Source organism: Pituophis catenifer, unplaced genomic scaffold, assembly GCF_029215685.1.
Source record: "Pituophis catenifer annectens isolate HBS135680 unplaced genomic scaffold, rPitCat1.0.hap2 SCAF_8, whole genome shotgun sequence".
Taxonomy (NCBI): Eukaryota; Metazoa; Chordata; class Lepidosauria; order Squamata; family Colubridae; genus Pituophis; species Pituophis catenifer.
The window spans coordinates 52902339-52924769 of NW_027256888.1; the positions used below are offsets into that span (position 1 = coordinate 52902339).

Genomic DNA, 22431 nt, shown 5'->3' on the forward strand with positions numbered 1-22431 from the left:
ATAATTCCAAAGAGTATAATGGATATGTAAGACAGTTGATCCATGAAAAGTCATGACACTATTTCACCTTCCAAGAACCTGTATAATTCCAACTATGTATAAACTGTGGTAAAACTGATAATGAATACATATAGATTGGTTGAGATGGTATGTTTCAATATACCTATATGCAGAAACTTCACAGTAAGGCATAAAAAGAAATATGAACAATTCCTTTGAGTTCAGGTGTGGTTATGTGGTAAAGTTATTCTGTGGCACATTTAAAAATAAATTAGCAATATGTCTTGATTTTATTCTGCAACATGTTAGTATTGTTATTGCTTATATGCCTGAGGTACCTGTGCACCTTTATAAATTTTATAAATGTTTTACAATTTTGGTCATTTTTAATATTACCCTTAAAGTTCATTTTTAGACTCTTGTTTCTATCATAGACTTAGACTGGATCTTAGAAAAAATACACAGGTCCCTGCATGAGCTTCAAAATAAAAATCAAATTTAGGGTGACATCCAGCCACTGGCATTTATATAGCACGAAATAAAACAATTATTTACCCATTAGGATCCTCTGAGAGAATCTAAATGGCAGCCATTCACCATTTTACAGGCACTATGCTGTTATCCAGTACTGCCTCCAAATTCTTAATAGAAATTCCAACATATTTTATTGCAATTTGTCAGCAGTGGTAATTCTTTCATGGAACCTGAACCTGAGTAACCATGAAACATGACCTTGAGTGTTTCAGGTAATGGTATTGCTGTGGACAGGGCAAATTGGAAAGAGTCTGAGGTAGAAGATGCTGCTCCTGATGGCCCAGATGAATGCTAGAAAAAAGCTGGAAGTGCTACTCCAGAGTCCCCAGGTGAATGCCACCCTCAAGGAGAACCTAGCAATGAGGCACCTAAATCTGAGGGAGATAAGCAATATGCAGAACACCAGGCAGCATAGGTGGTAAGGGATGGAATACATTACTTTCCCTCTAGCTCAAGAACACAAAACACCAAGCAGCAGAAAGGCATTCTGTGTGACTTCTTGTCTTTTGTTATGTTTCTGAACTTGATTGCCTGTGGTGATAGCAAGCTCTATTTAAGAACCTTCACTGCCCAGCAACTTTTTGTTTGGAACAATTGTTCCATTTACCCAATACTCTGTTCATTTACTTTCTGAAAACTTGTTTGTGGAAATATTGTTTCTTTCTGACATGACTTGGTTCAGGAGTCTCCAACCTTGTGAATTCTAAGCCTAGCGGACTTCAACTTCCAGAATTCTGGGAGTTGAAGTCCGCCAGGCTTAAAATTCACAAGGTTGGAGACCCCTGACTTAGGGATTTTTTTTGTTTTTTTTTTAATTTGATTTATATGCCGCCCTTCTCCAGAGACTCAGGGCGACTTACAATGCATTAAGCAGTAGCCTTCATACTTTTGTATATTTATACAAAGGCAGCTTATTGCCCCCACAAATTGGGTCCTCAATTTACCTACCTTAGAAAGGATGGAAGGGTGAGTCAACCTTGAGCCTGGTGATGGCTTGCTTGTTCTTGTCCTTCAGACAAGGACTTGAATTATGTCTATAACTATTCTGTCTTTGTTCCTTCAGATTCTGACTACCAGCAATAGCTCTTAAGGACTTGGGAACTGTATGAGAGATGTGTGTGTAAATACTTTTGGGACATGCCTGCCCTTACTTGTATTTGCTACTCCTCAAGTAAAATATATTTACCCACTATGCTTCTGTATATGCACACACTTGATCTGAGACAGTTCCTGTCTCTCCAATTTTAAATTTCTCTGAGGAACACTATTCAAGATCATCATATTTAAAACTATAGATCAGTATTTCAAAGTCAAATTTCACCTCCTTTGAGTATCCCAGAACATGTAACCATGTATCCTTTATTAACACTTATTTATGTAATAATTTATTATATGCGCACCCAAACAAATAACAAACCTCTTCTTCCACAATTTGATTTGTTCATGACAGGAGGAATGATCTGGAGTACAGGAGAAATATACCCAAATTTCTCTCTCAGACATGCTTTGTGCACATTTGCTATCACTGGGAGGGCATTAGGCTCAGTTACAGATCTGTAGTTATAATTTTGCACATAGGAGTTTAAAGTTTTTACCACTATGTGTTTTGTTTCAGAAAGGTTCAAAATAAGGTTTGCTCAATATATTCATTTTTCATTGCTTGCTAGAGGATTGTAGGGTTGTATGTGTGAGCATGTATTTATGTTTGCACATACTATTTATTTAAATCGATCACATTTCAAAAACAAAACAAAATCAGATAGTATTATTGCACATCATTTGATTACCTAAAAAAATAAAAGGATAATTCAAGTATACAACAAAGAGAAATAAAACAAGTAATCTCCCTATGGGACTGAACAAAATCCTCCAGCATATCATGTAAAATTTGCATTAATTTTAAATAAAAGATAGAAAATTTGACAAGGTTTGTAATTAACAGGTAGACCGACCTGAGGCTAAGAGTCAACTGCTGCTCTTCTGACTTTACCAACTCGCCTACTTTAAAAGTAGCAGAACCCAGGAAACTTCGCTAGAAATCAAAGGGAAGATTAGATATACAAAGATTCACAAAACACAAGGGTTGTATGAGATATACAAAACACTATTTGAGTTTTTCAAATAGTAATGGTTTCTCTTTCAGCCAAAAACAAACACTTGATAACCTTGATGGCAAAAGATAAATATTAACTAGCAAATTGAACATTTATTCACCACAGAATGTTTTCACAGATCAGTGATGCTATTCTTGATAATTGATTAAACTGGGACAGGAATTTCTTTTTCACTAAAAACAAAGCGAATTGATAATTTCAAAAATTGCATGCTGAAAATATAAAGCTATAAGAGAAGGTATCTTTTTGGGTCTACTTATTTTGATATCACAGTTGAGGTTAACTGTGAAGAGGTTTGCTGCTGTCATTCATTAGTCAGGCTTGCAGGCAGTATCAGTTATTTGCCAAATATGAACATATTTATTTTCCAGCGGTATTTCTACATAGCCATTTGATTTATTTTTAAGAGTCAATGTTGACTCCCTGTGACTACCTGGACTAGTCCTTACAATCTTCTTGGCAAAATTTTTCAGAAGTAGTTTGCCCTTGCCGCTTTTCTAGGCCTGACAGATGGTGACTGACCCAAGGTCATCCAGCTGACTTTGCGCCTAAGGTGGGACTAGAACATCTGGTCTCTCCTTTTCTAGCCTGGTGCCTTAACTACTACATCAACCTGTGTCTTGTATATAGAAAATAGAATATGGTATTAAGGGAATGAATGCAACGTTTATTAATTCAACACACTATATGGAGCATTTGTTTTCCTCTCTCTTTTTATTGTAGATGCAAGCAAATGTATTCAGCCAACTCTATTGATCACACTTATTTTTGTTGTGCAGTTTGCTTTATTTATTCATTCAGGCAATTACAAGCAACATGAAAGGGAAATAAAAGACAACAATTACAATCTGGATTGACAGGGAAAATTGGATTGCAATTATATATTGCCTACTAATCAAATATGGTATACCCTGAATACCCCTAATACAATAATAACATACTTATTTACCTAGCACTAATAAATCTAATATAATAATATAAAGCTTTAGTAAATAAAACTTTATTAATTTACTAATTAGTAAATAAAAATTTACTAATTAAAATATATGTCCTCTAAAAGTTATTAAAAATAGTAATAACTAAGCAAAAAGTTGATAACATCAATCAATGTTATTATGGTCACAGACCAACATTACAAATAAAAACATTAAAAGCAATAATAAATAAAACAGTCAAAATAATATATTATAATATATTATAATTGATTATCAGACAAATAGGTTTTGAGCAGGGATGGGTTCTAAAAAATTTTACTACTGGTTCTGTGGCCATGGCTTATTTTGTGGGCGTGGCTTGATGGTCATGTGACAATTCTTTAGGATTTAGCAGAGGTACTGGTCTACCAGACTTTTAACTGCTTGCAGAGCTGTACTGGTCTACTCATTTGTTTTTGGAGGCACTGGTCTACCCATTTATTTTTGCAGGCACCGGTCTACTCATTTGTTTTTGGAGGCACCGGTCTACCACCACACTGCCTTTTAACACTGATCAGCTGTAGGGCGGCCCTTTGAAGCCCTGCGGCAAGAGTTTAAACAGTTTTTTTTCTTCTAGCCGATCAGCTGGGACTCAGGAGGCAGCGATAGATTGGAGGTGGGGCCAAATAAAAGGTAAGGATAATGCGGGGGGGAGGGCAGAACTGCTTTGGTGACATCATATCGTCACCGCTACAGGCTTGGTGGAACCGGACCAAACCGGGAGGAACCCACCACTGGTTTTGAGGCATCTTAGCTAATTCTAACACAATTAAGCTGAAAATTATAAACAATAGATGCACAGACTTTTGAAAAGAGTAAAACTCTTTAGTATATTGACACTTGTGACATATAAGGAATCTGAAAAAAATTATTAAGTGGTTGGTTATTGGTTATCTGAAGTATTATGAATGAGGCTTAGGTATATACTCATGACATTGTAAAGAGGATTGCAAAAAGTAATCCAGCAGAATTATAAAGTACAGAAAGTACAGACGCTGATAATTATCAAATTAATATGATCATTCATAGAAAAGCTTTGTGGTATTTGATACAATTTTGGTAAGAGTGATTAAGAAATGTAATACAATGAAAAATAAAATGTCACTTGGAGTCTTTCTTGAGATTGAACTAGATGGAAAGGAAAGGAATAGAAAGGAAAATATCTATTTTATGTCTCTATACAGAAAGGTACTATAGAACTGTTGCAGTGTCTGGATTACTTCCTACTATAACAACATACAAACAAAAGTACCTAGGAAGTGCCATGGTTGTATATTCAATTCTTGAATATTTTGCACAAATGTAATTTATGAAAAGTTTGTGAATAGCTGATCATCAAAACTTTAACATCATTTTAGCATTATTGTTTTAATGTAAATATATACAGACACATATATCAACAATTAACCTACCCCACTGTCTGTCCTTGGATCTTTGTTTTCTGTCAGGATGCTAGTCCGAACCTAGACAAATCAATTGACAAATCAACAAATAATTTAATTTAAAGTTATTATTTGGGAAACTAAACTAGAGACAATTTAGTTAATGAAAGTAATTCAACCTTAGAATCTCTTTTTTCCTGAACAAAAAAGTGGTCCTTCTCCTCTATTTTATTTAAAAGGAAAAATATTTTATAATTGTCATTGACTCCATCTTCCTCTGGTTCTAATTTAACTTCATAGTTTCACCATTTAATTTATCAGAGATTCCTGAGTTTATAAATTATTTTACTAGAGACCAATTAAATAATAGGTAGTCAAGCTTTTGATGGATAAGAAGCAAGTTTGTGATTGAGCTTGGTTGGTTGTTTTCTTGAATTGATGATGTTACCTAGTTTGATAATGAAACATCTGCAAGAAAACAACCAAGCTCAGAGAACACCAAGGACCCCGCAGTTCAACTCTGAGCTACAAATATTCTCTTCTATCAGAGACAACATTTTAGGACATATAGTAACAAAGTGGGTGAGGCGGCATCCTATATATGGAACAGGTAGCTTTTGGCGGTACTTCACAGATTTCTCTGTATGGTATGTTCTCTGTATGGTATGTCTATTTTAGAGCTTATACTATGTTTTTGTCTCTTTTCTATCTCAACATGATTGAAAAAAAAGGTTGCTCTGCTCAAGCAATACACATAAGTTAGTAGTAAATAGTAAGCTGTAAAGTGTGCTTGGATAACTTGTAGCAAAGTAGTTGAGTTGTAATGTATAGCTCAAAATTCTCAGGTAGCTGCACTGAATCTTCAAGTTTTCCATAATCACAAGTTGTATACCACTGACTATATATCTCTAATGGACAAACATTACTTATTGGTTTCTTGAAATTATCAGATCATTGCTAAATATGAAATACTGGGCTAATTAGAATATCCTTATACAGTCTACATAACTTCCCTTAGCATCAGCCAGCACTGTCAAACTCAAGGAAGATACAAGTTATAATGCAAAATATTGGGAATTTTGAGACAAACAGAAACAGATCATATTAGTAATAGTATTTTAAAGCAGTGTTCAGCAGACAAAATAATAGAATATTTTTATTTAGAGGAATTTTGTATCTGGCAGGCATGTTAAGTATTATCACTGCAGAACTGGGCAAGTAAGTTTTCTGATACTTGCATATAAACAAACTGAAAGGATAACTTAAGAAACATATAACTTTTTACAGTGTAAACTCATGGAACCAGAATTTAAGCTATGCCTGGATTGATTTTTCCAGTATTTAGCAATTTCAGACAGCTTTAGTCTGCTTACTCTATGATATGAACTAATGCTAAAACATGCTTAAGGCCAACCAGCTAAAACGTCATAATTGGATTTGTGTTTTTGTTCATATTCAACAAGTTTGCTAGATGAAAAGTTGAACTCCAACTTTTTACAGCATAAGCCAATCAAGAGTTTATGATGTTGAATTCCATACATGTAGTGCTTATACAAGGCTATAGGGTTTATGGGTAGCAATTTTAATCCATTAATTAAAATGGTTTCTAACTGACAAGAAACCTGCTGAACTACAGTAATTAGGCAGCACAGTTAAGAATAAATTCAGGCACCAAAAGGTTACACTATGTGTGGGAATATTTAAGGTTCAGCTGCTATTTTACATTAGCCACTTTCCTTCCCACTTTTTTTTAAATTGGAAAGCGAAGTTGAAACAGAATGTTCATAAGTGATACTCGTTTCTAAGCTGCACTAAGTTCAACACTCCACTAAGGGATAATGTGGTTTATTTGCCTTTGTTCAGCATGTTGACTTAGCTAAGTGATTTATTCAAGGCAAACCAGTTTAGCATCAATATAAGAAACCAACCTTTGAGAAACAGCCAGAAGGCTTACTACTTAGATTAATTACCAGAGTGCAGTATCAGGTTTACCATGAGGACTGTAATTGTTGAACTGCATAACTACCAATGCCAATGTGGAAGAGGCATTTCCTCCTCTCTACCCATGCAGCAAGGAAAATCTCTTTTAGATGCTTTTTATCCAGCAAAAAACTTGTCACAATTTAACACATATTTTCTTGAAAAATGTACACTTAATGTAGCTGTAATTCACTAAAATTATTAAATTAAAAATCCTTTACTCAGGTTGACGCCATCATAATCAGGGGCTCTGTAACATAATAGGAAGCGAATTGTGGTATTTAGTGATAGATCACAGATAATGGTCTCAGGAAGAACAAGCTCTTGTGTTACTTGAATATTTTTCAGATCTAGGGACTTTTTATAGAAGATGGCTATACCACCTCGTCTTTGGATTTCACCGTCAGACCGGTGGACATGGTAGTCACTTGTAGTGGTAATGAAGTCAGGAAAGGATTTGTTTAACCACGTTTCACAGACAAATATAATGTCAAATTGAGCCATATTTAATAAAAAAAGAAATTCCAGCATTTTGTTTGCGAGACTTCTTGCATTAAGTAGTTTGCATTTAAGGTCTGTAGCAATGAACCTGGATGATCTTTTGGGCGTGCATGCCTAGTTTTGGATGTTGGGGTGTTGAAGTTGTTGATTGTTGGTTATTGGGTTGTTGTGGTTGTGGGGACGTGAGCCGTTGGTCGTATTTGATTCAGTCGGTGCGGTAATCGATGTAAAGATCAGTCTCTCCATGATCTAGGCGTCTTTTGAGCTCTGCACGGAGCTCACGGGAGCATGCACACTGTAATATGGATAGGTCAGGCCGCGAACACAGTTTATTATGGTTAGTGTGGTTTCTGCCAAGTGTGTTTATTCAGTGGATGAATTTGCATTTACTGGCCTCACTATTGCAAATGATGTAAAGGTCAGTCTCTCCAAGATCCAGGCATCTTTTGAGCTCTGCGCGGAGATCACGGGAGCATGCACGCTGTAATATGGATGCTAATACTTAGCAGGAGCTTCCCAGATATTTCAATAATGTGGTTATAAACCAAATCCTTACTGTAACCCAGGAACTTTAGTCATAACAAACAGTTGATAGTTTGGAGCAATACAAGGGAGATTCATAACTTGTATTTCCTCTATATTCATACCCAGCATTTTTTCCCCCTGCATCACAACAGGGGGAAACATACCCATCACAGAATTCATGTCTTCCATTTCTTGTATGAGCCATTATTGGCAGTTGCATATTTATAATCTCCACATTTCTGCTCTGAGACGCTCTTACAACTAACAGGATCTTGAGAGCTACATATCAGCTAGCTCACTATAATCACTGACTCCTTATTGAAACCAGCTCTAAATTCCTAACTATTTTTAATCACCTTACATTTTTCAATGACAGAAGCATATTTTAAGCCCTCTTTTGGAATTTATTTACAAAGAAGCATTTCAAGTGTAGATCAATTCAGATTTGAAAAACTTCATTTTTTTACTGTATTAATCTTGGCAAGCAATCAGATTGCCCATTGAACCACCTATAATATTATAGCTATAGTTAAGATTTGAAAAGTAATTCACTGTAGAGCCCTGCAATGGAATCTGCCCAAATAAATCATCTAAGGCCATGATGGCGAACCTATGGCACGCGTGCCAAAGATGGCACACATAGCCCACTCTGTGGGCATGCGCACTGTCGCCCAAAATCAATAAACCAGGGGGCTTATAGGGTTTTGCCTCTCTAGGAAGCAGGACTCCTTGGCTGAGCGTCTGGGAGGTCGGCAGGACATGGTGGGAGTGATTTGCAGTTGCTCTTCTCTGCCTCAGAAGCCCTGAGGAAGCAGAGCCCCTTTTCTCCCCCTCAAACTGGGAAAGGAGCGTGGGTGGGGGAGGGTCTGCTGTGACTGAAGGCAGCCTCGGAGGGAGTTTCTCCCATCGGGCTGTGCTGAACCTGGAGAATGAATGGAGGCCTGGGGGCCTCCATTTTGACAACCACTCTCTCGGTGCCAGCCCCTTGAATTAGGCAAGGTCGGAATTCCGGTTGAAGTCGCAGTGGGAACGGACTAGAAAATAGTGGGCTCTGATGAGCCACACGAAATCCAGCTGGATGAACCGCTGCTGGGAAGCTTTTGAGCCATAGCCATCCTGTAGGGACGGTGAAGAAAGGAGAGGCGTTTCATGGACCGTGAGGAATTGGCAATTTCCTTGCTGGAACAGCTCTCCTGAAGCAGCAGCAGGGGCGGCAGCCATCTTAGGGTGGCCACCTTGTAGCGTTTGGGCAGAGTGCTAGAACTGGGTGAGATAAATGCCAAACTATACTAAGAAAAGTTGAAATTGAAGTTTTAAAAGAATTCTAGAGCTTGGACTAGTGGCTATCTGGCATGTGGGGGGGAATCACACATGCGGAACAAAGAGAAAGCATGAACTGTAATATAAAGAATCTGAGAGGAAGTCTTGGATTTGGAAAATTGAGAAAAGCAAAAGATTTTAAAAGGGAAAAAATGATTTTCGGAAGATAATAATTTACAAGAGAACTTTAAAAAATTACTGGACAATTGGATTAAATAGACTATTTGGTAACGGAGTAGAAATGGAGAGTGCCATCTCCTAGAGGAAAAAAAAGACTGTAATATTCTGTTCAAATAGACAAAACAGAAGAAATAGCAGCTGGAAATTTTGACCTTGGTCATATAGAAAAAGGTAAGTTAGACACTGTGAGAACATTTAAGGAATGACTGTATTTTACATCTGGGTGGTTGTTTTATTTACCTTCTCTTCTGGAAGATAGCTTCATAATTGGATTTGACTGTTGCTGAATTTGGATAATAATTAATAATTGAGAAGGGGGAAAATCCCCCCTAAAAAAGAAACAGACAAAAGGGAAAAAGGGGAATATCTGGAAGAGACAAGGGAAAACTTTGGTGAGGGATGTTCGAACAATACAACAAAAAAACATAAAAGGAAGCCAGAAGATGAAATGTAACAAATATTTTTAAAAAAAGAGAGAATTGAGAAATTAGAGCGAGATAAAGGGCCGTGCAAGAACTATTAGGAAAGGGGATGCTAAAAAGATTTAGAGAAAATGGTTAGAAATGAAGGATGATGAGGTAAACTTTAGCAAATATACATAAGATAGAGTAATAAATGAGAATGGGAAAGTAGACAATTTAATAATAATAGTGTTTTTGATAGTTTTTTTAAATTAGAATGAAATTTTAATTGTTATAGTAGTGGTAAGAGAGAAGAAGTATAGGATATACTGTGATATACTACATGAAAGCATTGAAAATGAAATGATAAAGAAATATATGAGAATAACATGGCAGAAGTTGAAAAAATAAGATATGGTGGAAAATGATTATAAGTGATTATATGATAAAGATGAATGAATAGAATTTGTCTACATTAAATCTTAACAGAAATCTGAAAATAACTAATTTGACAATATATTAATTTTGATAACGATGTGAATTAAAATGAACATTTAAAATGCTAATTGTATAGAAAATAACAATGTTGAAATCATGAAACTGATTATTTTTGCAAAGAAGAAGAAATAGGACATGCTTATGATAAACCACAGCAGATGGAAAGGTGAAAATAATTAATTTAACTATATCATTAATTTTGATAACAATGCAAATGAAGATGAGTGTTTTACTGTTAATGATTGGGAAGAAGGAATTAGAAAGACACTTCCGGAAATGAAGAAAGATTGTAAACAACTGGAGCAATTGTTGAGAAGAAATATAAGGCGTAAAGTGATGTTATTCAAATATAACATTGAAGATGATAAAAAATAATGGAGGAAAATTGATATGGCAGAAGTTGAAATAATAAGATATGGAGAAAAATGATAAATCTGTGATAAAGGATTACACTAAAGAGATGAATATTGGAAAAAATGGGAAGATTAAGATGTATTATAATGATGATTTTGATTATGTATAAGATGTGACCCGGTCAACACTCTGTTCATAAAATATGTATGATGAAAGAATTTTTTAAAATAAAACTTGTCTTTAAAAAAAAGAATTAGACAAGGTCAAGAAGACATGACAGGAATGTTCTTTAGTGGCTCACATGTTTAGGGCACTGGGCTGACAACTGGCAGGCTCACATTTGAGACCCAGTTGCTGCTGAGTGGTGGGGTGAGCTCCCATCACACGCTCCAGCTCCTGCCAACAGAGTTTGAAAGCGGCTAACCACGAGTAGATAGATGGGTACCACTTTGATGGGCAACTTAATAGGGACATGAAACAAACAGAACTCAATAAAATGCCATAAGGTAAGGTAAATTTTGGATAACTCATATAATTCATTGAAACACTTCAACTGGGTAAACATAATGGTCATATATTGAAAGACTGGGATGACAGATTACGGCTTTCTAGATTAAGTAAAGATTAAATTAAAATTTTAATTTAAAAAAATTCTTTAAAGAGGGATGGGCAATTTGACTTACACAAAACTGTTAGTTTTCAGGCAGTAATTTCAGTACTACAAATAACTAGGAACAGCTCTCATAAAAGACCAGCAAACAGTCCAGCAAACTGTGAACTGTTATAGTTGAAACTGAATGATATATTTGTTCCATACATGAGAAAAGATTAATTAAAATGTAATGTTTCATTCAATTCAAAAACTCAGTAGGCTTTGCTTTTAGCCCTGAATAAAGCCTAGTGAGTTTCTGAATGGAAACCAGAATATGTCACAATAAAAATAATCCTGAATAGATATCTTCTCTTTATTAATATCATTAGTGAAAGTAACACTTCACATCCAAATAGTATTACTAAATTATCTATTTTTGAAATTAACTTATTGGTACATATTTTCTCACCATAGACAAACAACATAATTTGATAAATAAAATTGAAGCTAATAAATATAATAGCATGTCTGTATTTTTGTCAGTTGAATGAATACAATAATTGGAAATAATCTCCCTCATTCACCCATCCATCATCTTAGCCAAGTGAAAAACATCAGTACGAAACATCAGAAAAGAAAATTAACAAAGGAGGGAAAAAGAAAAGAAAGCATAGTCACCAACAATGTTTTTGGGTGTTACATGTTTGTGGCCTATATTTAGAGTATGAATGTTTGCTTTAGTAAGTCTCTGTTGTTCTAACAAGGGTATCATACAAACATGGTACATGTATATGCTGTTCAGTAGATAAAAGAAGACAATAAGAAACCTTTCCTATATTATTTCAGCATCAGGTATTGAACAGATCAAGGATGTAGTTGGCTTAAAAAGAAAAGAAAAGAATAGATAACAAAAATATATGGGGCCTATCCAGTAAGCCTCTTTGTCAATGTCTGAGCATTTTTTCTACAGGTGCAATTTATATGTCAAACATGCTTTTAAATAACATACATATCTATATCATCACAGTAATCCTTTGACCAAATTGAATGCATCAAATGTATTGGAAAAATATTAACACTTGTCATTTGAGTTTATGTGTCTTTCTTTGTAATAGTACAAATTGAAATGCAGTAGAAAATTGCTATTTCATATAACTACTGGCTGTTGTCTACTACAACTGTGCCCTATGAGACACTTTTCATAGCAAATTGTAAGGAACATAACAAAATCTATTGCCACGTACTTGTCTTTGATGTACATTGCACAAAGAAGCTTTTTACAGATCCTCTGTTGCAGAAATGTTTGATCCGTAATGTATCAGGAAAAAAAAAAAACAAATACTGTGCAGAAAAAGGCACATACAGTTTCTAGTAAAACACATTAATCTAGTGAGACAATATAGATAACTGAATGCTTCCTCTTGAATTGTAGAATAGGATGGTGGAAATCATTACTAGAATAAAGTAAACATTATAATTTTAAAAAATTGAATCTACATGAGATGGGCACATGATCAACCCTCTTCTACTTATATTTTGTAAATACGAGTTTCTTTTATTTTGAAGCTTACGACTTAGTAAACCATTTATAAACCATGACTCTTGATAAACCAAGTAGTTAATCTGTTAGAAAAGGGTTTATTTCTTATTTCCATGAGAAGGCATGGCTAATCATAAACTTCATATTGTTGTCAGAGTGGGAAGCATGTTAGGCTACAGTTTCACAACCAATGCAGTATTCTAGAAACCTACAGTGGTCTATATGGATATTGCAGAAGAGCCTTGTGTGGAAGTCAAATCCAAGACTTTTAAAGATAAAAGTTCTAAATCTCAAGAGAAAACCAAATTTTTCAAGATTCTAGCATCATTTAGCTCCAATGCCACAGTATTTTTTTAAAATGCATAATAATTAAGTTTGAGAACCATTGCTTTCTACCAGACTAAATTGGACAAAATATGGTTACAATAAATTATAGCCTGTCTGTTTAATTGACACTTTAATTATACACCTATCATTATTTGACCCATTTATACCTCTCAGTTATAAAACACAAGCTGAAAAAGAAGGAAGAATAATTTAAAAGGGAAGATAGAAGTGCCTCACCTGAACTAAGGTAGGAAACCAATGAACGAAAACCAAATGACCAAATGAACCAAGCTTAAGTATATAAACTATTAACAGAAATTAAACAAACCTTGCTTCTAAAGTTGCCCAAACAAAGTTACCTATTTTGATAAAGTGTAATGGCTCCCTCAGGTGCCAGTTTGAACAATGAGCCTGCTCTGAGGACATCTGACAGGGACCAAGGAAACATAAAAGGCTCAGTGGCGGGTTCAGATGGTCAAGGTGAAGCTGTGTCAGAAGCTTCAAGGGAATCTGCAAGTGAGGGACTGGATGAATGGCCGGTTGCACAGGCAGGATAGACACAACTGCAGCTAGTAAGTGTAGACAACCAGCTGGCCACATGGCCAGAGAAAAGACACAGCTGCAGCCAGTCAGTGATAAAGAGGAGTGGCCTCCTCAACTGGATACTAGGTCATGAGGGAGCAGAGAAGGAAGTCAATGGAAGTCAGCGAGGCTACTCATGAGGAGGCAGCCTTACCTTTCCTAATGAGATGTACTCGTCAGGATCTATTTAGTTTAGTGTTTGGAATCTGAGGGTTTTCAGAAACAACTGTTCTCAATCTATCGTTTATGTGTGCTCTTGACTTCCTTGGACCTAATGACTTCCTTGTGCCCTGACTCTTTGAATTGATGCTTTGAACCTATGGACTTGCATTGTCCTCACAGTGCCGATCATCCCTTTGAATCCTCATGTTTTAGGCCTATGGACTTGTATAGACTCTGTTGTGCTGTTTTCTGATTGATTCAGTGCTGACTTCCTTGTGCCTTGCATTAGTTATTGACTTTGTTGGGTTTTGACTCTATTGACTTTGCTGGGAGCAGATTCCGGAAGAACTACACTGGCAGTTGGGACCTGAGGAATGCCAAAGGGGCTTGGTGGTATGGAATAAACCCCGCTTTTGGGGGGGGGGGCGGCTTGGGGCAAGACATAAAGAATCTTAATTAAACAAGAATATCTTCTTGTATTAAACAGCCATTGAACAATGGCAAACACATAAAATTGTAAAAATGAAGAGATCACAGCAAGTATAACTAGTATAACTGAAAGTCACACAACTTATTAGATCAAGTATGAGTTAATATTTTGACTGCCCGTATGATGAAATATACTGTATTTTTCGCTCCATAACACACACTTTTTCCTCCAAAAGTGGGTGGAAATGGTGCCAGTCCTTTGATGAATAGCAGCTGGGCCACGGAGGCAGGGTCCTTTTATAGTGCTGAACCCTGCCTCTTCTGTCTTTGTCATTGCCCGCCTCTTCTGTCTCTTTTCCGCAGTGCAGGAGTCAATAGGCAGAGTTGGCACATGAGAGGACACCTATCTGTGGTCCTCTCAGGCTCCGCCTGATATTTTTGTTCTTGTTTTCTTCCTCTAAACCTAGGTGCATCTTATGGTCTGGTGCGTCTTATGGAGCGAAAAATATGATAGTTGGTATCTAAGTAATTGCAAACTTCAGAGCATCTGGGAATTTGAAACGAAGAAAAATAATTCCACATGTTATTTCATGGCCTAATTACATGCATCAACTGCATAATATTTCCTCTTCCTGCTTGATATGGCATTTATAATTCCTTGCAGGTATTGTATTGTATTGTATTGTATTGTATTTCCTTGCAAAATATTTCAAATGATGTGGGGACAAAAATATTGGCTGGGTAATGGACAATGTCTGCAATAAAGTTGTAATTTCATTATGTTAAATAGTTACAGAACTTAATGTATTGCAATATGTCCATGCAAACTTTACTCCCCTTCATTGCCATAAGGATGCTGAGGTTGAAGTCACTGGAAATACATATCCCATTCTCCCTTACATATTATTTTCCAAGATGCTTTTACAGGTTTTCTACCACATTATTTTGCTCCAACTATTGTAATTATAGAAAATGAAGTAGATATTCATAAACCATTTCACAAATCAGATTTTTAAAATATTTAATTCAATTCTAAAATAAAATATACTTTACTATACTTTAGGGAAGGACTCAGAAAAAAATAATTTTTGGTTCAATTCCTTCTCTTTAAGCAGTGGAAAATGAATAATAATACAAAAATACCCTCAAGTACCAAAAGAAAAACCAGAAAGTAACAAAGTGATAATCATAGAAAAGGAATCACTAAAATTCCACATCAAAGCTGAAGTCTCTATGATGTATTTTCCTGCTGAGAGGAAAACAAGTCAAATGTGTCTATTCTAAAACTTCTCAGATTAATCTTCTAAGGTAGAAGTCAACTCTAAGGTAGAAGTCAACTGCATTTCATTGATTTTCTATTCTATTCCTCAAGAATCATTTATATAAATCTAGTTTTATTTTTCCGAATTAAAGTATTGTGGCTGCAATAACAACAGAAAAATGTTACCAGACCGAAAGCAATCTTTCCAAATGGAAATATAAAACCCTACAGAAAAAACCTTATTGAACCATAATTCCTTTCTAACCTAATACATACTGATATTAATCATTTACAAAACTGACTATTGATGAGAATGAGAAAACAAATACAAATCCTTTTGAAATAACATGAATTAAAACCTGTAAGTTTATTCTATTGATACTATATATGGAGTTATGTCACTAATATTTTTAGATCTTAAATATATTATGTTTAAATTTTATTCCTTAGCTGTCTTTAAGGTCCATAATCTTCAAAAGGTGGTTTATAGTTAAAAAATAAACAAAAGCAACAAAATCATACTGAATGTAAAGAATTTTAACTAAAATAAGTACTTAAAAGTTTATGTAATATATAGAATCTTCATCAATTCTTGTTTTTTTTTAAAAAAAAAATACATTGGAATATAAAACAAATAATAAATTATAACTCAACAGAAATATGCTAAAATTAAGTATTGCTTATTGTTTCAAATCTTTGGCATGGGGAAAAAATCGTAAAATTAACTACAATACAGTTGTTTTGAATATAAAGTTTCAAGTAGTTCTATAGAAACTCTATATAAATACTTTAAATCTTGTGCTTTGAATTGTTTTTCATAATATAATATTCACATTTTAAAGCATTACCGATGGGCTGCAAAAATGTGAGCCTCAATATAGGAATACCGCAGTTATATTACCTCTCTTCTCTTCAAGACTGACCTTTCGATGTTGCTTAACATTCAATGATCAGAAACAGCTTTCTAGGGTTTCTTTCTTTCTTTCTATACATTTCAACTTGATCCATTCCATATGCTGATCATCCACCATTAGGTGGATATGTTATACAAAGTATTAACTCTTTACTTTCTGAGCTAACCTATAATAACCTCAGCAAAATGCAACATGGAACACCAAGAAATAATGGAATGAAAATAATAAAGAGAACCGATTAAAAGATCTTAGCAAAAGTAGTAAGATACCTACTGTGTCTTGAGATTTATCCTTGACATCATAGACTGTTAGTTTTATTTTAGTCTCTTCGTAGATAGGGTAATCTGGGGGGAACGTCACACCAGTCAAAAACAGTGGGTCTTTTGTTCCCTGCATAGCATAAGGACATAACTCAGATTTAGCTAGGTAGCAGCTGTGTACCGTCTTGGATTCAATTATGGTCAAGAGCAGAATAGTTACAGAGATTTCCAAATGCAGTACTTCTAGATAGGAAAAACTGATTTTGATTGCCAGCAGAGTGAAAAATGCAAAATATAATAACTCTCAAAACACAGGCGAATGTTTCAGGATGCAAAACTTAAATTTGCAAGAGTTAACTATTCCAGGTGATTGTGTTAGAATATGCAGCATTTTTTTCTAACTAAGAGGAGCAGTTCATCCACTCATCCATTATAGAAGTCATGTAATTTTGCACACATTTAGTTTACGCACTGCCATAAAATGTAAAAACATGGGAGGCATAAACTAAACCAAAAACAGTTGTGCCAGAATTATAAATAGTTTGGAGAGTAAAATAAATAAAAGAGCAAAATAAATATTTTTAAAATAAGTAGGATAATATGGTTTGGAGTGGTATACGAGGCACAAGTTTAGCTATTTTTATCTGCACATGGAACAAAAATGTATTTTTTACATTTTCAAAGTTGCAAACTAATTATGAAAATGGGAGAAAATTCACAAGCAGTCCATAATAGTGTATAAGTCATGCAGCAAAGCTACTTATCCAACTTATGACTATTATAAAGATATTTTGTAACTTATGTTTGTATATTTAACAGCTGTATATTAGCTGTTTGGAGGGCCAATACAGGTAATTCTCGATTTACGACCCCAATTGAGCCCAACATTTATGTTCCTAAGTGAAACATTTGTTAAATGAATTTTGCCCATGTTACAACCTTTTTACAAGTCACCTTTTTCAGGTTTGTTGTAACTTCAAACAGTCACTAAATGAACTGTTCTAAATTGAGGATTACCTGTACTTTAATGCAAATACAAAAAATAAAATTGCCCAGTGTTTCTGTACACTGAATATTAGCTAACTGTAGAATAGGAACGGATTCAACTTGTGCCTAATGATTTGCTCCGAAAACCAAAGCTCAGCTTCCCAGAGGGTCTACGCTGACCTGTTCCACTCAGTTCTATGTTTTAGTCAGTTATCAGTACTTTATATAAAAACAACTCAGAAGCCATCCAGAAGATTGTTCAGGAATGGATGCATCTGACAACCTAATTTTTAGAAGTGAATTTGAATGCAGTTGAGTGCAACTAAGTGTTTTTCTTTCTCTCCCAAGAAATATAGGTAAATACATCTCAATATGCACTGCTAAATTTTCTAAGATTAATCTTTTTTTATTCTTGACAAACATTACAAGATGTAGACAAAGCAGAAAGGAGCCAAGTTAAACTAGATAATGCCATGTTTACTTCAATTTGCTTATAAAGTATGCCAATATAAAACAGCCTCTGGAGATAATGCACTAGTAGTCCAACACACCTGAAAATAACTTACTTGGGAAAGGCAAATATAAAATGTAATATATATTGTGACCATAAAGAACAAAGTGCCTTAGTGTACATGATATATGAATATACATTAACATTTCTGTAATCAAACTTTTATATTAGTTTAAAACAATGCCTTTGCATTTTTAAAAATTCCAATTAGTCAACAATTAAGAATCCAAACACCAGTCTATACCTTAAAATGTAAGCAAACTTTATCAATAGCAATAGTATTTAGACTTATATATCGCTTCCTAGTGCCTTAAAGCCTTAAAGCAGTTTACAGAGTCAGCATATTGCCCCCAACAATCTGGGTCTTCATTTTACCAACCTCAGAAGGATGGAAGGATGAGTCAAACTTAATTCACTCAGAATCAAACTCCTGGGGTGAGCAATACTGCATTCTAACCACTGCACCATCACGGCTCCTAAATGTCCCTCTGCAAAAATAACTTTATTTTTACAGGAGGAGTTATTCCTGTTATTTTTACAGCAGTTATTCACATTGGTTAAATGAGGAAAAGAAAGGAGAGGAAAGGAAAGGGAAAAGAGGAAAGAGGAAAGGAGAAAGGGCAAAGAATCACCTCCACAATTTCCGTGCTTGCGTATCTTGCTTGGTTCTGTTCCCCTGGATGCACTACAGTGATCTGCACAAATGTATTCAGTTTTCGATCCCGTGTAGGAGCCACTAAATCTTTACATGCTGGAAATGGTACAGAGAGGGAGGGAAGAGAAAGAAAAAGGGAAATCTCATTAAAAAAAAAAAACTCTAAATCACAATGAGCACATTGTTGTGTGAGAGGCAGATTGAACAATGTTTTGAAGCTCTAGAGACTGAAGCTTGTTTAACAGAGGAAGTCTCTTAGAAATACTCCACAGAAATAGGAAATCACATGCTGCAATCTATTTTGTTTTATTCAGCTAAGCTATTATGCACTTTATGCCAAGTTTTTCTAAGAGCTCACTTCAATTCTTGCAAATTAATACATATACGGATATACCCATCATACTGTTATAAACCACCTGCGTCACTTTGGCAAGTTGGGTGATTAATTTAATTTAATTTAATTTGATTTGATTTATATGCCGCCCTTCTCCGGAGACTCAGGGCGGCTTACAATGCATTAATGTAGGGAGGGAAGGAAGGAAGGAAGGAAGGAAGGAAGGAGGGAGGGAGGGAGGGAGGGAGGGAGAGGCAGGCAGGCAGGCAGGCATTTCTTTGCCATGTGAGCTACATTATGTGTAGCTCAGAGAAGAATGAAGAAACAATGTGGTTCCACGATAGCCAAACTACTGGAGGCTTTTATCTTCGGTTGATTCTCTGCTGGCATTCCTCCCATGGGATTGGTCTCTTGGTGCTCCTCCCCCACCCCATTGCCTTGGGAGATTAACCAAGGAACACTTGCCCCTGGACATTTCACTACGTGGAACAACTAGCTGCACCTCCTGATGGCTGGGTGGGGCAGGCAGTGGCCTTGTGTGCTGGGCCGGGAGACAGGAGAGGTGGTGCTTGCTGCGCGGGGCAACCAGCCATACAGCACCTCCGGCCAACAGTCCTTTAAAGCAGCAAAGGGGACAAAGAGGGACAAGGCAGGGGGAGGCTGACATTTTGTTTGCAAATGTCATTCTGTCACTCATTCCCTAAACAATATCCTTGAGAAATGAGTTTTTCTACAAGAAAAGTGCAAAGTTATGGGAAATATATTGTTTAAATTAAGAACAGTTCAGATAGACAAGTTTTGAAATCCCTTTCATATAGGAGGCACACTATCTTTTTCCATTTAATCCCTTTGCATTTCCTTAGGAAATTACAAAATTCTCTCAAAAACACTTTCTACTTGGCAAATAGACTTTAAAACTTATTTATGTGTTTAATTAATATGTTTACTTATAGAATTACCAAAATACTGAAAAGCTAAGAAGATTAATAGACAAAATAAAAGCAATAACATTAAAGTTTTAATGGAAGGATGGGTGGTTAGCCTGTCCCTTCTCAACAGTGACCCTTAAAATTGCTACTTTTCCCATGTAGCAATGATACTTTAAATGACTTTTCATTCTCTACAATGAAGAAGTTTAAAGTATTGCAAAACTACTTAGCTAAAATTAGCTGCTTGCTGAACATTACAATTTTCCATCGAGATAAGAGAATAGCATGGATGGCCCACCAATGATATTTCAGGACTAGAAATTACATAAGCCTGCTTAACTATATCCCAAGGCAAGTGAGGAAATTATACAATTATTACAAATTGTCTTTGCCAAAATAGTTTCCATCATCATCTTGCCACTTCTATGTAATATCAAGCACATTCAAACAGACTGTTGATAAACAGAAAAATTAAACAAGTAATATAAAGATTTACCAAATGCTGCTTGATAATAGGTTTTCATCACTTTTTGTAATGATTTCAAACCTCTATAGTCAGAACTGCCAGAGTTTTAATATGAGGTAAAGAAAACCATGCAAAGGTCCATCAGAAAATTGAAGAAGCTTTTCTTCAAGCACAAATCTATGAATAAACAAACTTTCCAGGAATCTAATACTAAGATGTGGTTTTTCTAAATCTGAACAAATATTATGTTCAACATGGTTCAGTGTTTTTAAATGCTTATATTTTGACCCATTCTCTAAAGTTCCAGTAATTTTACTTCTGCTTGAAGTATAATAAAAATAGCTCAAAGCTTCTTAATTAACCTAGAATGTCAGATTAAAAAGCATTTCATAAAACTGATAAAAATTGCAAAATAATCATAATCTTCAAGCAATAGCATAGGTCCGTGATGGCGAACCTATGGCGCTTGTGCCACAGGTGGCACGCGAAGCCATATCTGTGGCATGCAAGCGCTACCCTAGCTCAGCTCCAGCGTGCATGCACGCACCAGCCAGCCAGGCCCACCGGAATTCAGGAAATGGGCTGTTTCTGGCCTCTGGGAAGGTGGGGGAAGCTGTTTTCACCCTCTCCAGGCTCCAAGAAAGCCTCTGAAGCCTGGGGATAGCGAAAAACGGGCCTACTGGGCCCACCCATCGTGTGCCAAAAGTGGGGGGGGAGCACAGGGGGTGGGGTCATGCTCGCATGCAGGGGGAGGGACATGGGGGACATTGAATTATGGGTATGGGCACCCACGCGCGCAATCCCCCCTGTGCTCCCCCCGCTTTTGGCACGCGATGGCAAAAAGGTTAGCCATCACTGGCATAGGTGAATCTTTAATGTCACATTCAGAAAAGGCTTATATTCTTCAGCCATCTGTATAACATGTCATAATCTGCTTCACTCTTTTTTAAATATTAAGAAACATTCGATTTGTTCGTACTAGACTAGTGACCACAATTTTCTAGTCAGACCACAACGTTTATTTTTATTTCTGCATAATAATTATATATTATACTTCAAAAGATATTCTGGTTGTTTAACTTGTTATGCTAGATACAATATTTTGTATGCAAGTTGCATATATTTCTTCTTACGCTAAGCATAACAAACATTATGCAGTAAACCCCAATATGTCTCTACTGTTTTTTGGATTCACCAATATTCAAATCATTTTGATTTTTATTGTAGTCCTTGTTTTTTTACTTAGGATAAAGCTTCTGAAGCTAAATAAAAATTTAGGCAGCCTGGACAGGATTGTAATGGGAAATAACTGTTCCACTTTATTTTCCTTTTCCCAGACCACAGCTCAAGTAGTCTTTCTGATTCCAGGCACAAAGTTCTGAAATGATGAAGAAAAATTGAAAGGCTACTAAGGAAAAAAATCCTACAAAGAAAAGAGAAAGAATATAGCTATAATTATAATTGTATTATAATTATAGCAGAATAGAATATAATTATAGCAGAATAGAAACTAATCAAGGAGCTTCTCTCCTTGATTAGTTTCCACCCATTGCTTCCTGTCCTACCCTCAGGTGCTTTGAAGACTAGCTTGACTCCCTCTTCTTTGTGGCAGCCTCTGAGATATTGGAACACTGCTACCATGTCTCCCCTAGTCCTTCTCTTCATCAAACTAGACATACCCAGTTCCTGCAACCGTTCTTCATATGTTTTAGCCTCCAG

General features: G+C 35.7%; 1 protein-coding gene across 4 annotated transcripts in view; it reads right to left on the reverse strand.

The window, feature by feature from the left end:
* Positions 1-22431, reverse strand: part of INPP4B (inositol polyphosphate-4-phosphatase type II B) — a 129928-nt gene that overhangs the window by 103307 nt on the left and 4190 nt on the right. For 3 of the 4 annotated variants that reach the window (XM_070949099.1, XM_070949098.1, XM_070949097.1), the window contains exons 3-6: positions 18961-19079; positions 16844-16960; positions 5035-5085; positions 2487-2566 (exon numbers count right to left, since the gene is read on the reverse strand). In XM_070949099.1, coding sequence (XP_070805200.1) covers positions 2487-2566; positions 5035-5085; positions 16844-16960; positions 18961-19079 — 367 coding nt within the window. The remainder of the gene's footprint in view (positions 1-2486; positions 2567-5034; positions 5086-16843; positions 16961-18960; positions 19080-22431) is intronic. The other variant, XM_070949100.1, reaches the window with a different exon arrangement.